General features: G+C 42.7%; 1 protein-coding gene across 4 annotated transcripts in view; it reads right to left on the minus strand.

Moving 5' to 3' along the window:
• Positions 1 to 480: 480 nt before the first annotated feature.
• hectd1 (HECT domain containing E3 ubiquitin protein ligase 1) overlaps positions 481 to 17,389 on the minus strand; it is a 47,669-nt gene continuing 30,760 nt past the window's right edge. For 3 of the 4 annotated variants that reach the window (XM_012968097.3, XM_012968095.3, XM_012968096.3), the window contains exons 23-42: positions 16,706 to 16,872; positions 15,641 to 15,817; positions 14,043 to 14,843; positions 13,594 to 13,812; positions 12,824 to 12,957; positions 11,360 to 11,516; positions 10,911 to 11,133; positions 10,568 to 10,622; positions 9,761 to 9,943; positions 8,902 to 9,112; positions 8,481 to 8,566; positions 8,271 to 8,398; positions 7,988 to 8,189; positions 7,311 to 7,448; positions 6,379 to 6,986; positions 5,758 to 5,836; positions 2,764 to 2,857; positions 2,412 to 2,562; positions 2,152 to 2,296; positions 535 to 1,590 (exon numbers count right to left, since the gene is read on the minus strand). In XM_012968097.3, coding sequence (XP_012823551.1) covers positions 1,453 to 1,590; positions 2,152 to 2,296; positions 2,412 to 2,562; positions 2,764 to 2,857; positions 5,758 to 5,836; positions 6,379 to 6,986; positions 7,311 to 7,448; positions 7,988 to 8,189; positions 8,271 to 8,398; positions 8,481 to 8,566; positions 8,902 to 9,112; positions 9,761 to 9,943; positions 10,568 to 10,622; positions 10,911 to 11,133; positions 11,360 to 11,516; positions 12,824 to 12,957; positions 13,594 to 13,812; positions 14,043 to 14,843; positions 15,641 to 15,817; positions 16,706 to 16,872 — 4,096 coding nt within the window. In that variant the 3' untranslated portion in view covers positions 535 to 1,452. 4 annotated transcript variants of the gene reach the window in all.

The following is a 17,389-nucleotide window of genomic DNA, read 5'->3' on the forward strand; positions in this document are numbered from 1 at the left end:
GTCAATCCACCATACATGCACTGAATATTTCTTATATACCTTGTTGCGTACGATAATATCAGTGCGTTTATGGGCACCTTAAGCTGTGGAGAAATTAATATTTGTAACATCAGAGTTTTAGTCCCTCCTCCCCCGCAGAATTTCTAATGATGCAGAAAGAAGAGCTGTTTTACAGCTGGATTTCAGCATATAAAAAAAATCTGTATTTATTCACACTTGTGAAGGAACAGATTACAATTATAGGTCGATTGGTAGCCGGAGTTCCCACTTAAATAAATCAGCATTAGGGGGCAGAACTGTCCCCCCCTTAGTACTCTAGCCCTTGCATCCTGGGACTTTTTCCAGATAAGAGCCTCATATTCATGTAGACTAAATGTACACCTTCCCTCGCTACTTACCAACAAACATGGTGATGAGATTTTTGACTCAAACAAAAATGGCAACTTTTGTTTTCAGGAACAAATATTTCAAAACAATTTCTTTTTTTTTTTTTTAATTTCTTTATTTGTTTTTTTTCTTTTCTTTTTTTTTTACTTCAAACTGCAACAAGTTAAATAAATGTTTATAATATACAAAGAAAATACAACCAGAGAGCAAAACTTGTTTTCAACCCCTTAAGTGCGTGGAACAGCTTCCTACACTGTAGGTTACCCTTGACATTAAAGGGGTAAATCACCTTGCACTGGTATATATCTATGTTTGTGTGGGGGCTGATATTATAATAGCTTTATTTGCACTTTGCACAAACACTTCATTTCGAAATGCATAGCAGGGACATATCCAAAAGAAATAGGCGGGGGGATCATAATATCCTCTTAGGCAAGAGGAGGAAACTAAAATAACCAAAAGGTGCTTGAGTACATTATGGGACTCAGGGTGGGAGGGGGAATCAAGGAAATAGTGCAGGCACCATTAAAAAGAAAATGAGAAAAGGCTAAGGGAATAAATTCCGATGTCCGTTAACGCTCTATGTTCCGAGAAAGCAGCTTTCTGATGAGTTAGTTTAAAGCTAGCGAAATGAGGAGCCAGATGCAATAGATGGGGAATGCTGATGTAGTGTTATGTTATTACAACAGACGCTACACTTTAACAAATGTCTTCATGGCGGCAAGCGTGGCCCCTAACAGATGCAGAACAGAGGCATGGCTCTGCGTTCTGATTCCTTTCATGGCCAGAGGAGGCCTAGAGAAAAGGGCTTATTTTAAATGGAAAGGGGGGGGGGGGGGGGGGGGGGGGGGGGGTCAGTCATGCCTTAAGAGACCATTTCATCATTAGCAGCTAACAAAAAGAAATGAAAGGCATTACACCCGCTCCCTACTTCAGATCCTCACAGAGAGAGTGTAAGGGTCACACAGCGAGAGGAAGAAAGGCCAGGTCTTTTCTCAGCACACGAACACAAGTGAGATAGGGAGTGCCGCTAGTGAAAAAAACACTGTCCCACAATGGCAGCTCTCAGTTGAGATGGAATCCTTTCTCCATGGTAGCAGCAAGCAGGCGGTCTCTCATGATTTCCTCGGAGGAATACTCCGGCAGCTTCAGGTAATGCACACATGTATTTACAGATGGGTAGCTGGCATCCGTGGCATCAACCTGGCAAAGAACAATATAAGATATGCAATCATTTGACCACGTATTATTACAGTTGGCTAAAGCATTATAGGGGTTTTGTGTTGCCTTCCTTTGAATTAATACTAAAAGTGGTTTATGAAAGCGTAAATTTGATGTACATCAGTCTTTTTCCAACCTCAACTACTATGTTACAAATGTGTATTTCTCTCTCTGGATACCAAAGTGCCATGTCGAATTATCAAAAGATACTGCCATGGATATGCCCTGTGGCACTTTGCACAGACCAGAAGTATAGTTCTGTAATGCCCATGCAACCCTGCAGGAAGCTAGGAACAAGATGGCAGCAGTGTGCTCTGCAGCTTGAAATGTTATGTATTGCTAAGAACAGGCAACAAGCAAACTTTTGGGTCTATGGTTAAAAAAGATTAGCTATGGCCCATGTGGTTGCAAAGGTTTAGCCCTGAAATTTAAAAATAGACAGAAAAAAGGGCCATCCTTAGAACACCAGGGTCTGCTAAATATTCTTGCCCCTAACTGCACTGTGTATAGGGTATATTTTGGGATTTCTTTGTAATATTATACCTTGCGCACGACTGTGAGACGCGGATGCAGATTGGCCAGTCCTCCTGGAGGCAATGTGGAGCACCCCGTTGTAAACTGCAGGAACGCTTTCCTCTCATCTGACGACATGCCACATAGGACTCTCACGAATCGAAGGAACCCAGGACTGTAACAGCAGCATAATTACAGTTAGATCACAAAATGGGTTCTCTAAGTACCAGCCATTGCGCTAATGGCACATACAGTGGAGTAGTTTAGTGGCCATAGCTCCCATGCCTTACCTCTCTCGGGTATATCCTAGCTTTGGTTCTGTGTAATTGATGATGTCCTCAGCGGACCAAGAGGGAGACTGGTTTCCACACAGTATCATTTGGACTTCCTCGGGGCTGAAGGAGCCCAGTTTCTCCATAGGGAACACTTTATTAAAGCCACCTAAGTAAGAAAAGAGAAAGTAATGACCCCTACAAATGAACTGCTTACAACTACTGCGTCTTTGTGAGTGCCAGAGATAAGCTGTGGAAGCGGTTTTCACAGTGGGCCAATAACTACGGAAATATAAATATATATATATATAGCCTAGTGAATATCAGAGCAAGAATCACTGGGAGTGACGACTGTCATTTAGATACTCACTTCTAAATGCTTCCATTTGCTTTTGTACACCAGTCTGCATGCAGAAATCAAACATAAGATCAACATACTCCTCAGCGTTGTCTATCGTCACCATCTGCAAAGAAGAATAAACAGGTCAGTTGTAAAAAGAGATTTGTTCAAATGAGGACTAATTACCGTTATGTAAATAAAAGGCAAACATTTTTCCCAGGAGCAATAACCCATAGCAATCAGTAAGAAGTTTGCTTTTTAACGGATGACCAGTAAATGCTACCTGCTGATTGGCTGTTATAGGTGACTAAGCTTGTATCAAACTTTGCACCTTTAATAACATAATCCAATAATTCTAAGGGTATGACACTTTGCTGAAGTGACAACTGACACTTGTATTTGTATTTCTGCTTCCCAAGTGAATTTCGCTAAACTCATAGTGGAGACAGTAGACGCTTACACATGCAAAGTGAAGTTGTAGGATGTAAATCTGCCTATATACCTTATGTGCTGGCCAAAGTGGGCTGATAAGATCATTGGCCCAGTTGGATCATACTGCAGGATTATGGAGAACAGTCAGGAGAGTATAGCACAAAGCACCAATGCTGTCCTTGGCCAACAGCATTTTTATAGATCATCACAAGAAAGGAAAATTTGTTTCCAAGTGAAAAGAGAAAGATGGCTGCTTGTACAAAGGCAAAATGAGTAGGCTATTCAGCCATTCCAGCACCAGAACAAGCACAATGGACAATGTTACAAAACCCATCTCTGCCAAACTATACCCACATAAACAGCATCTTGTGATGTCAGAATGTGCCATTTATTCTTATAGTGAGAAGGCCCATTGTAGTCCCCTGTCGAAGAGCATGCCCAGGACACATGTTGATCATTCAACCCAGACTGGACAGTGGGTCCATGACTAGGGCAAGCTGGGATTTGGCTGCCTGGAGGGAAGGAGCTTTGAGAAGGTAAGGTGTGATGCAGTGCAGCTGCGGGTGCCACCATTATCTTGAAAAAAGACCATGGGGGCCAATGTCAGGCCAAAGGTAAGCAAGGTGAATTAATAGTGAGGGGGTTTTGAAAGCAAACCGTAAATGTTCCCTCCAACTGGGAGGGAAAATGGGGACATAGCGGTAGGTATCCTTGATGTCCAGGACCACCAGGAACTCATTTGGGTTCATGGCTGCATTTACCAATCTGAGGCACTACATCTTAAGCACAAGAAGGGAAGGAAGGTGTTAAGTTGTTTTAGGCCCAAGACAAGGCGGAATGATCAGTCTCTTTTTAGGACAATAAATAGGTTTGAGTAGAAACTTCAAAACGTGTTGTCTGGGGGCACTGAGACTATCACTCTTTCATCTAACAGGTCTTGGACAATGGAGAGGAGTGCGTACTTTGCTTGAGGGGGGTCAAGACATAAAGAACTGGTTTGGAGAGGAATTCTAGGTGGTATCCTGACGACACTATTTTGAGTCCCCATGGGTGGGTCCGTGTTGAGGCAGAGCCATGCGTCCCTGAACAAAAAAATTTTCCTCCGACTAGGAGATGGCCTGCTTGTGGGAAGACAGTCATGCTGAGGAATACTTGTCAGTGGTCTTGGACTGGGTTCATTTGCCTTGTCAGGAGAACTTGGAGCGGTTCTGGAACCGGGTTTTTCTGGAAGGGTTTCGGAAAGAGTAATCCCTGGATGAGGTAGTCTTGAAGGTAGTCAAAAAAAGTTTTCTTGATGAAAGGATGAGGATTCTTTGGTTGAAGTAGAAGAGTGCTCTTTTCCCCTGTAGCCTGGCTAATGATCTTATCCAGTTGCCCTTAAAGGGAATGGCAGTGAGCAACTTTTTGGATGATAGATCGGCCGACCACAGCTTGAGCCATTAAGAGCAGCGGGTTGGCACTGAAAGGGCACCTGTTAAGAGAAGCTTCACAGAGGTATTAATTTGGGTCCCTAATTTTGGTTGCCAGGGATGTCAGTTCCTGTTCCTGTCTCCCGCAGAGATGAAGGCAGACCGAAGGAAGCCATCCAGCTTTTTGTCCAAAGAGTCCATAAAAGAAGAGGAATCTGGGACTAGAAGGGCTGTATTCTTAGAAAGACGGGAAACTGGTGCATCTGCAGAGGGCAGAGTGGACCACTTTTTAAAAACTTCCTACGGGAAAGGGTAAGAGCATTGAAAACGGTGGTTGGCCTGAAAACTTTTCTCGGGAGCGTCCCCACTCCAAATGGATGATGTTATCCAGCTGCGTGTTAGAGGGAAACAAGGACAAATGTATCTTTTGGATATCTTTGAGAAGAATTCTGTGTGGATTCTGGGGCCTTAAGGTCAAGGCATAAGATGACTGAGGCAATTAGCATGTCCACTGCCTCTGAAGGAGATTTCATCAAAGTCATTACGGTTGTCTGAGGAGATTTCACCCTCTCTCAACGATTATTCTTTCCAAGTGGCTAAGTGACAGACTCTGAGGCACTGCCATGCTCTATATAATGAGGAACGTGGCTTGTCTAAGAGCTTATCTAGGCATGCTGCTAACTTGGAATGCCAGAAGACCGTTCAACAGCCCATGGAGGAGGATCCCAAAACATCACTTTGCAGTTTAACACTAAAGAGTAATACCTGGGACTTAGCTGTCTGTAAACCAAACACCCTTATGTGCAGTCTACAGCCAGACTGCCTTGAGGTCTTAAGAGACCTTTATCTAGAGGTGCATGACAAGATTTCAGAGAGGGCTGCTATGAATGTAGTGTTGAAAGCCAATGTGAGCAAATTGTCATCAGACTATATCATTCTATCAGACCTTACGCTGCTGAGATGTCATAGGACTGCTAGCCATAGACTGTCTGAACCAAACAACTTGCAGCCTTTACCCTCAAATTCAGAGAAGACTGCTATCAATGATAGAGTTTTCTATGCTGCTAGATTTCACTGCATAAACCACCTATTGGGAGAAGGCAGAACCTATTATATACATAATAGTGTAGAGGGGACCAATGACAGTGACCATTTAACTTAAAGCATTAGAATATCCACCTACCTCATCCTCTCCATTTGGCCTTAGATCGACTGCAGAGAAGCCATAAACCCGGGAAGATGGACAGAACTGGAAATTGAGTCTAAAAACAAATCACACCGATAGCAGATTTAGAATTCTCCAAAATAAACGTAACGAAACACAGTAAATAGAGAATAACTTACTGTACAAAGGGAGCAGACATTTATGCCCCCTTTTCCTCCAATAAGGATTAATTATATCCTAGCTGGGATTAAGTACAAGGTATTTTAAAATGTGAATTAACTAACATGGAGTGCATGGGAAAAGGCCTTCCTGTAATTTGGAATGTTCTGGATAACGAGTTTCTGCTTAAGGGACCCCATACCTGTATATTGCAACTGGAACCGTAATATGGTGTTGGTTGATATTGGAGTCTCTACCTACAGAGCTTTCACTCTAAGGGTCCCTATCGCATTTGCACACAGTATGGTCTATGTCATCAGGAGCCAATTAACCTGCCTGTATTTCTTTAGGGTGCAGGAGGAAATCCAAGTAGACAGAACATATAAATTCTTGCAGATGCCCTGGCTGCAATCACACTCAGGGCCCCAGCAAAGCAAGACAGCAGTGACAACTGAACCACTGCGCAACAATCAGCCTTACCCCAAATCCTCAATGCTGACTGGAGGCCCAGATCCAGAAGGATTCTTTAGCATAAGTTCCTGAAGTTGAGTGTTCTTCTCATCCTCAGATAAGCAACGGTTCCCCAGAATCTGTCTCCTCTTTACAGCCAACTCCCTAATGTCCCTAAGGAAGCGAGCACGATGTGGGTTTATTAGCTCAAAGTCCTCCCAAGTTAAAATACCCTGAAACCAGGCTGGTGGCTTTGGTTTGGGTGGGTCTAGGATGAACTCAGATTTGCAGTCTTCCTCAAAGCTTCCTACTGAAAGGGCATCATGCCCATCCTCAGTAGAGGCCTCCGACTGGCTCTCCGTGCAGTGCTCACTCTCCTCTCCCCGAGAGGCATACAAAAGCTTGCTCATGTTGCTCTTAATGTCACCCATACACATAAGCTTAAAAAACGGCTTTGAAATGGGCAAGTCCACTAATCTATTGTCCTGGATGCACTTTGCAAGGAAAACACCAAGGAAATGGCAAAGTCTGGTCACTCGGTCTAGTTCCTCACTATCCTGTGGGTAGGGTGCAATGAAGAGGCCACAGGAACGCTGCACATAGTAACCAGGGGGCTTCAAACCACCACCTAGATCCACCTGTAAAACAAAGTACATTTAGTCTGTACAAGCAGAATAGCTACAATCCAAACCAAACACAACTGTGGCATAACTGAATACCATGAGATAATTTAGAGATTTTTGCGCACAGATAACTGGCAGCAGCCACTGGTATTCATGTGAGCTGTGCCAACTATATGTACCTATGTAAAGCACATTTAACCTAGTCATTATTTCTCTCCTACTAGCTAAACTGTTACTGAACATATTTTTTACCCAGCAGCTGCATGTTACTCCCCAACTAGTCCACAGAATCCATCATTACTTCTATGTTGGTGCTGAACTGGCGACTGATCTTATTACCTGCCGAGACTCATCATCTGGGAAGTCATCATCACATAACCAGATCCCCAAATCTGTTTTCTGGAACTCTGCTGCCACCAGGGCATAAAACTCAAGGGTAGGGCCCAAGCCTGTTCCTTCTTCTCCCAGAAACTCCACCTGAACATAAAGAAAATTATTACAGGTAATTATAGGAATTGAGTCGCACAGAGACAACAAAGTTATTTCAAAATCTACCCGACAACTGCTCAGAGACCTCACTGCTGCCCCTATGTACATGCAAGCTGGTCATGTTGATTTTATCACTGGTGCTTTTCAAAGTAAACAAAGCCCACTTCCAGGGCCAAGAATACTAAAAGGCAAAACTATAGGGGTAGCAACCCTATGTTGAGAAGGAGGGCCCAGTAAGAAATAGTGACTACCCTCCTACACCTGAAAAACAACCTAAATTCCCTCCGTTACCACTGGTCCAGCTGGAGGGCAAAGTACAAGGCCCGAGCATCCATGATTATTCCTTAAACTGGGTCACTAATTGTGCACTAATTGAGGAAACAGGTAAAGATCTAAGGTTGGCCACAGAAAGAAGTCAAGGGGCTGCACTTCAGGCATAATGAAGTTTATATAGCTCAATTTTTTTACATAACTTTAAAAAAAAGCAGGGATATTTTTAGATGACTTGTCGCTTTATGTTTACTTACCTCAAGCACAGATTTTCGGTCTGCGTGGATTTGCATAACATTCTCTGCCCACTCCATCAAAGACTCCCCTCGTGGGACCTTCACACGTTCGTGTTTTAGACGGCCCACTCTGAACTCCCCTGGGTCGTCTCTGCGCACTGCACTTGCTGTTCTGCTCCTCTCAACTGTGGCTTCCCGCCTGTTCTGCAGCCACACAATAGCCCTAAAGGAAGCACAATAATGTTACCATGCATCAGGCTACACAGAGCCCACAGGACACAAAGGACACCAAACAGGAGATTACCTTGAGGCACCAAATGCTGTGCATGTGAAGTAAAGCTGCCGGGTTTCAAAGGGTATTAAGAAGGGACATTTGCTGGTCAGCTGTTCACACCAGTCTGGCAAAGCTCCACTTGCTAAAGCTAAAGGTTCCTGGTAGAGGAAAAAAATTCACATGATTTCCGAGCCCCAGACTCAATTACCCCAATTACCCCATTCATACTCGTGTCCCTACCTCGATTTGCTGAACAATCTTTGTGGTGATTTTCTTGCTAGTAAACTCCTCTGGAGGAACACTGAAAAGGAGCATATCTTCTCCATCTAAAAAAAAAAAAAAATTATATATATATATATATATATATATATATATATATATATATATATTAAAAAAAAAACTGATACAACAGCTTGAGGCCGCAGAGTGGACAGTAACGATTTAAATGCACATTTACTAAACTAGTGCAATGTGTAAAGCAGGGAAGCACATTGTATAGTGGGTAAACACTGGGTCATGAGAAGCACATTTGCGCCTATGGGAGCAAAACCCTTGGAGTAATTCCAGTCTCCTATAATCTGAAAGAAAACGCTGCAACATGGAAGGGAATGCTGCAATGAATTGTGTTTCCTATGAATATCATAAATTCCAATTCTCTCACCTTCCTGTGGGGTCCTGGCAGAATATGGGTCACTGGCTACAATAAAGAGAATTCGCAGGAGCTGCAAAACATCTTCTACCCCGCAGGAGTTTTGGCTGCTGCCCGCTTTGGCTTGTGCCTGCTCTCGGGAATGACTAAGGATATCAGCACTCTGGAGTGTGGCAAGAGCAGCTGGCATTGAGAGAGACTTGCAGCCATTCTCACAGAAGTCCTGTTAGCACGAAAAACAAAAACAAAACAATATTCTTTTAAGGCACACAAATGGATTTCGCTCTCCTAACCTTAGGTTAGGGTCAAATATTTATCTCAAATAGATTTGTTCCTGATAAGCTTCTTAAACCTTCAGGCTGGAGCCAGATGGGAGACTTTCTAAAAGCTTTTAAACACGGAGAGAAAGTCAACAAACAAGCTCAGCACCATTCCTCGGAGACTAGAGTAAGGCTAAGGGCACACAGGGCTGCATTTTGGCAGAAAAATCTGCTCTCTGTATCTACAAACAGGGCGACACCTGTCAGTGCAGCTGCACAAAGTAGAGGATGGGAGCACAGAGAGAGAAGCCGAGGCACAGCTCCATATGCCCTTAGCCTAAGGGTGGAGCCCAATAAGCAATAGACTGCTGAAAATATTACTGCCCCAAATCCTAATGCTATTTATCCACCATTTTACATACATCTATAGCTCTTCTTCTGCAGGCAAACACTGCTCACTGCAGCTATCCCGATCCTCAAAGGGCCAATAAAGCCAATTTTTTTTTTTTTTTAAAGCAATTTGCATTTAATTCTTATTAACCAACCAAGTATACTGGAAATTAAAAGACAATGGAAAGCTAAAGCTAGTGAACCAAATTAGCATTACTCACCTTGTAAGCAGCAATAAGCTGGGAACAGTTGCGGTTTTTCCTAATGCTTTTGTTGGTTCCTGTCAGTTTCCAGCGTCGCAAGAACCCTGGATCTGCATTTCGCTGCAGGTAAGTGATCAGGTCATTCTTTGGCAAGGCATCTGTGCCTAGGGATTGTTCTACATGCTCTACAGACCAACAGCCCTGAGAATGAAGGGAATATTGTAACAATGCATGACACCAGCATGCACAACAGTTAGGGCGAAGACACACAAGGTGATTAGTCACCATGACTTTTAATTAAAACCGTTGTGGCGACTAATTGCGGCGACTTTTCGCCCATAGGCTATAATGGCCATCGCCGCAACTAATTGCATGCGCAATTTTGCTGTGCGGATTAGTTGCCGCAAAATTCCTTAAAGTCGCTGCGACTAATCGCCCCATGTGTCTTCGCCCTAAGGTTACAAGTTTAGCTGCAGAGATGTCTGCAAACCCCATGTCATTAAAGAGACAGTGATCCACTGAGAATCTAAGACCTTATTTCATGCCGCCACTTAGAGGGAAGAGTAATTAGGTTTTCAGAAATCCTGGACTGTATTGTTATAATCCTAATGATATAGTGTTAGTTTATACTCCTGCTGTTTGAGAGTTGTAATATTTCTGGAATGAGTGGCATCAACTGTACTTTAGAACCCCCCAACACCTTGTTTTTAGGGTAGCCTGGCTTGCAGGAAAAAACACAAGGATGGTAATCAGGAGTTTAGCTAACCTGTCCCCAGGTAACAATATTCATCATTATTATTTATTATTATTTCAGAAGAAACTCACCAGTCTGCCACATTCTTTTTGCTTATCTGAATCCTTCATCTCTCTGTACATAATCCTGTAAAGAAATGTGTAATGTGAGAACATGTAATGAAGTATGAGCAAATTATGCTAACAGATTATATATATATATATATATATATATATAAAATATGCTTTAAATGAGTTGTTTATTGTGAAAGATGGGCCTTAGGCCTAAACATGCAGTAACTGCTAAATACAAACAGAGCAGAACTTATTAACTTGGGACACATCACTAATTTCAATTGGAAAACAGGAGCCAGAAGATTTATCCCAACTAATACAGCCATATGCAAGAAGCAGCTTAGCATAAGATATCCCTTACGTGTAGGTGGGCTCCCAAATCCTTCTCAGCTTGTCAGTTTTGATGGCTCCATTGCAGGAGAGTTGCAGCAGTCTCTGTACATAGAAAAATATGGTGGAACGGAAATTGTTCAGGGGGAGCTCCACCTCTCTCCCGCTCCCAAGGCCTGTCACCTTTAGGGTGAGTGCTAATCGTGGAGCTGGGGCACATTCTACCTCCTCCAGTAGCTCAGAGTGGGGCGTGCCTGCATAGAGGAAAAAAAAAAAAGCTTAACATACAGACAATAAAAGCAGAAAATATACTGTGTCCTTTAAATTAGGAATTTAAATGAGGATGTCCAGTCTGATAATGAAGATACAACTAATGGTGCCCATTTCTGCTTCCATTTGCTATTTTACTATTTTAAAGGATGGAGGGCCATGCTTATACGCTTGCATACAGCAAGCAACAGAACAGTTGTGTTTATGCACCTGGAGCAGGAATTTCAAGATCAGTGGTCTGCTGAACATTAGTTCTCCCTGGGCGTGGGTCAAAAGCCGGGACCAAAGCAGAAAACTGCCTCTTCAGCACATAATCATCATCCCAGGTCCTGCGTCGGCCACCTTTGGTCTCATACTCTTCCTCCTCCTGTTCAAGGCAGAGAAAAAACAAAAACCCCAGACAATTACTAAATAAAATCTTTCATATTTTAACATTTTATCAAAAATCATGATAGATTATGTAAATGTGTTATGTGCTATATGCTTATTTTTTTTTTTACCAGTTTCACGCTCTAAACTAAAGGGTCATGATTTCTAAGTGCAGTTTTTAATATGGTATTACACTGTGTTTCCAAAAAACTCATTTAACCATTTAAAATTTTAAGTTCAAAATAATAATGAATTGTTAACGTTTTATTAAGTGTGTGTGGGCAGCCATTTCAGTTCATTATGCATGATCCTGTGCTTCAGCTATTCAATTTATATCTCCATATCTGACACAGCTCCTATTTCTCCAGGTGGGTGCTATGCTCATATTTACCACTAGATGGCATATTGAAGCACTTTCATCATTTTCCTTGCAGAATGCTAAACCTATTTCAGACTTTTGGTAATTTGTTTTTTTGGAAGGGTAAGTGGGTCTCTGGGGTGTCAAGACCCATTGCATCTCACTGTAGATCGTTTCTGGGGCTTAAGTTCCCACTCTCTCTCATCGTATACAGGTAACATCTGCCTCTTACTGTATAAATTACTTAGAACACAGAGACAATGGGGGTAATTAATTAACACTGGGCAAATTTGCTGCATTCATTGTTCTACCTGGAGCTGGCTGAAAAAAGCCAATCACGTATTGGCTGCAATGTGTTACTGCCCATTACTGGTAAATGGGCCTAAATGTTGTTTGCAACCACTGTACACACATTAGAGCATTTTAATAACCACCTGTACAAGCAGTGCCAGGCAGTTTCCATTATGGGCAATTTGTCCACGGGAGGTAAGTGACAGGCCAGGCCTGTGTATTAAATGTTGAGAATCAGGCAAACTGAGGCACTGCATCAGAAGTACAGAGCGGATTTCGGCACAGAAACACAAGTGTATTTGGTCTCTGCACAGACACGGGGGGGGGGGGACAGAGCCTAGCAGAATCTTAGAGAGAGACCAAAAGCTTTTCACAATTCACAAGTCTTGGGAAATGCAAGAAATTGCTTTGCCTCATGTTAAATTTCAAAATGAAATATAAAATAAAAAGAATATACTAAAAAACCAACATCAGGATCCTTAAAGGGGCAGTAGTAACTGATAAATTTTCAAAAAAACATCTCCCACTTTCGGCATGATAGCATCCTTTTAGCGCCACTCCCAGTCCTTTCATGTGACGTCTCCTTGTGTTTGCATAGGTTTTTTCCATACTTCAATTATATATACATAATAAATAGCTCCTTGAACATCTCTTACCATAACTTCTTCATACTCTTGCTCTTCCTGATTATCATCTTCGTTTTCATCATCTTCCTCATCGGGCTCAGGGAGATCCTCGTCATCATCAAGTTCAGCAAGCAAAGTGCTGGCACGGCAGCTATCAAGAAAGTCTGTGGAAAATCAAATAAGAGTGGAGATTCATACAGTGCTTTGACCATCATAAGAATGGCTCAAACAGAAGAACCACGGCCAAATCGGGCCAGCCAAGCTTGACACCTTTAGTGAACCAAGTTTGATATTGCTTGGACTTTGCAGTTCTTTAAAGGGGTGGTTCACCTTTAAGTTAACCTTTAATATGTTATAGAATCAATTGTTCTTCATTATTTATTTATTTTACAGTTTTTGAATTTTTTGCCTTCTTCAAACCCCTTTTGCAGCTTTTAAATGGGGGTCGCTGACCCCAGCAGCCAAAAAACTATTATTCTGTGAGGCTACAAATTTACTGTTACTTATTTTTCTATTCAATCCCTCTCCTGTTCATACATCAGTCTTTCATTCAAGCCACTCCCGGACTACTAACGTCATTTGGACCCTAGCAACCAGACAGCTGTTATACCTCCAAATTGGAGAGTTGCTGATCAATACAAACGATCAAATAATAAAAAACGAAGACCAGCTGCAAATTGCCTCGGAATATTATGCTCTACATCATACTAAAAGTTAACTCAAAGGTAAACAACCTCTTTAACCAAACCTTTTAACAAAAATAGTAACAAAGGGGGAGCAGTTCCACCCTTAGCACTTACCATACAGGGAGTATTCTGCCTCCTGCCCAGTGTCACTCTCACTGGATGTCGAGGTTAGGCTTGTAGTCAGGGTGTTACTGAGGGACTGACCTACAGACAACCCTGTAGTGGCTGTTGCCACATTACTGCTGGTGACACTGGATGTAGACATTGTAACGGTGGATGTGGTTCCTGTTGTCGTCAGGTTGGGAAAGCTCTGAGCTCCCATAAGTGGTGAAGCTGCAAGAAAGAAACATTTTTAAATCCCTCAGTGCTTTTCATAGCACAGCACCAGGATGACATCTTTCCCAGTTTTATTCTTCCCGCCCCCCACTTCCCAATCTAGTGTTTTCCCATCCCTCCATTAACATCAGAACTGCAAAATTTCTCAACCCCCACCCCACACGGATTAAAGCATTTTCCCTATATATCAATTATTGTTAGAGAACTTTTTCTACCCCAGCACTTACTGGCTGAGCTGACTGCATTCCTCCCCAGAGTGTTGGTATTGTTATCACTGCTGCTACGACTCAGGTTCATGTTGTTGGTTGCATTTGTCCTGGCGATATTTGCCACTCTCCTTACAAAGGACTCCAGACTGGACGTTTCCCTGGAGGACAAGTTTGGTACACTGGCGCTAGAACTCATGGGTGCCCCAGCTGCCAACAGTGAACTGACAGACAATCTGTTGCTGGCAGAAGATCCCAGTGGTCGTGGAACTGCCACTTCCTTGTTGCTGAGTTCGGAAACGGAACTGACATCAGGGGAGCTAATGCTCACCATACCCATTGAGATTGCTGGTGCTTCTCCTGCCTTTCTATCTCCACCTTCACCCACAGTCTCTCCTCCAGGGGGGCAGGTGGAGGAACCCGAGGCTGCTTGGTTAGAGGACAGAAGCAGGATGGGATCATGGTGAATGTCGGAGACTTGCTCCTCTGCCCTCCTCTCTGTCTTTGCACAGCTTAGGCTTACGTCGCTGCTGCTTGCCACGCTACAGACCGAGCTGCTGCTTCCTTTGCGGCTGCCTGAGCCCGCCACGCTTCCAACGACCACACAAGAGGATGAGGAAGAGGGAGGGGCTTTGTCAGGACAGTTGTTTTTCACCAGGCTGCTCCACGAGGGCGGTGTTCCTGCAACAGTGGATGAAACAGGTTTGGGTGACACCGCAGACTCTGGGTCATAACCCGGGGCCAGCTTCAGGTCAAATTTTCCTTCCGCGCCCATGCGGTAAGAGTTAGAGCCACCGGCATCCCATATGACATCAATCCAGCCTGGAAAGGGATAGTAGCGTGTAAGATGGAAGAGCGGACAGCAAAAAAAGGAATGATTGGAGTCACGCAAAGAGATAAAGCTAGCACAAGCATATTAACCACTCTGATGCCATAAAAGCCACCTGATGACATCAGAGGGGTTAACTTAACACCCTTTAGCAAATAGCATAAAAATTTGTTCCCAACAAAAGCAGACAGATCTAAAATTGCGGATCTGGTAAACATAATACGATATCCAGTTATTTTCTGCTTATGAATGGATTTAATAAATGGATGCGAAGGAAGAGAGGAGTTCAGCATGTATCTATAACAACAATGCTGATATATTGTGAGGACACGCAATATAGGGTCTCGCGCCTATAAGCTATTCAAACTACAAGCAAAGAGCAGCCTCTTTAGAAGAGATGATGATTAAGGTAAATAAAACCTAATGATTTTATCTTCCCTATGTGGAAACCCTATGGTTACTGGATTACACCATCCGCTTTAAAGAGAGCACTAAGAATTGTAGGTCTGTCTGAATTCGGAAAAGCCCAGCCCAAAGGTGCAAGCAAGAAACAGAAAGCTGAAGATATGGGAAAACAAAACAGCAAAACAAAGAGGCATTATAGGCATTAATACTGCAGTACTCGGTATCCCATAGCAGTACAAACTGCTTAACTCAAAACAATGATTATTATAGGGGGTCGGTTAATTCATACTGTAGATGTGTTACTGTGCCAAACAACGATATGAGTGCATATCAGCGCTGCGAGAGAATACGGCAGCCTGCCAGCAGGAGCGACTTCCTTGCTTACCATTGTGCAGTTCTCCTGTAACAGTGCCTTCTCCTTGAGCACTGCCATCTTGGTCTCGCCACTTCCAATCAATGCCCCGAATAACACGGGCTCCAGGCACCATATATTTTAGCACCTGAGAGCGTACCAGCCGCCTCTGGCGCCTTAAGTTGGCTTCTGCCTCTTTGGCAGCTTTACCTTTGCAGAAAATATGTGCTAATTAGTTTTAAGAGGAACACAAACACTTTAGCATTTGACACAGCATTTGAATAGCAAAGGGTATGTATCTCTTGATCACCAAATTACTAATGGCCAGTGCATGCTCAATATCTGCCAAGTAATGGAATGAGGATTCTGGGGAAATCAAATGCGCTTGGGAAGGATTTCTCAGTTAAAATGTAGTTTACAAGCCCAATTTAAGGGCCAAAAGCTTAAAAATCAATTAAAATGTACCGGATGCAGGCAATAACATGACAACCTCCCATTTCCCCGTGAACCCGGACAGCTTTCATGGCTATGAGAATGACAATTTATGGTCTTTTGTAACATGTATGCACTCATGTGTGGTTAGCACAAGTCCAGTATAGTTAAAGCTCCCATTTAAAGGGAATACTTTGTTAAAAAAATTGTGCTATGTGACCACAAAGCACTTCAATATGCATTTTCTTCATGAATTGTCTCTAACATGGTACAATATAAAGTGCCCTAAGTATGTGATTTGTTTGATAATCAGCTTTCCTGCCACAGCGATCCTTAGCCCTTACGTAGCATGAAGCATTAGGCCCTGTGAGGGCTAACACAATGACCTACATAGACCTTTCCACCAGACCAAAGTATTGGAAGCTATGTGCATCTCTGGTTTGTAGTCAGTGTTCCCTGTCTCTCTGGAAATGCATAACAAAAGATATTTCTTTGAGGAAAACAGATGCATTCTGAATTAAACATTCAAATATAAAGCGAAATGTATGCAATTTCATGATGTAAAAAAAGAGGCTGCCCTAAATCAAACACTTTGGAAATCATTCTATTTAGTCTTGTTGGTAGGTCTCCCTTCCCATCGTAGGTCCTGCTGCCCTTATGACTTACCAAGTTGGTCTTCACACACCCCAGTCACATTGCCATAAAGCTCAAAGCCAGAAAGTGAGAGGTAGTGGGTCTGGCCACTGGCATTCTTTCCCGTCTGCTTTATCCGGACATGACGCCAACCCTGCTTTTCTTCTCTCGCAGGGTCCAGAGGCCATGTGGCTGTGGAGCTTAAAAAAAATCAAAAAGCATCTTAAGTAGATATTACCCAACATCTGCTACCTTAGGTACAACTGCACAATCAAAGCAACACATGCCTCTAATACTGGTATCTATGTATAATAAGCAATTTATATTTACATTTTTGCCATAGATGTGCCCTCCTGTTTCCCTTATTATACAGAATACTAGTACTAAAATGAGTTGGAGTAAACTTATTCAGAGTGGTCCTCTAATCTGAGATTTAAGGATAGTTTTATACTGCTATGAAGGCCTCAGCCCAACAACTTTTTGAAGGCCCAGAGTGTGAGCGACGCCAACTGTCTATGTATTGTCTATACACATTCAGTTAATACATGGATTGTTGACTTTGTGTAGCCAAAAGCCTTCCATTAGCAAATATTTCAGAAGCCACAAAATGAATGTAAATTGTATACAACAATTAAAATTTTGGGTTTAGATCTTCTTTAATCATTAGTGTACCCAAAAGGTAGTAGCTGCAATGTGCACTGCTTAGCCCTACTGTTG

This window comes from Xenopus tropicalis, chromosome 8 (genome assembly GCF_000004195.4).
Source record: "Xenopus tropicalis strain Nigerian chromosome 8, UCB_Xtro_10.0, whole genome shotgun sequence".
Taxonomy (NCBI): domain Eukaryota; kingdom Metazoa; phylum Chordata; class Amphibia; order Anura; family Pipidae; genus Xenopus; species Xenopus tropicalis.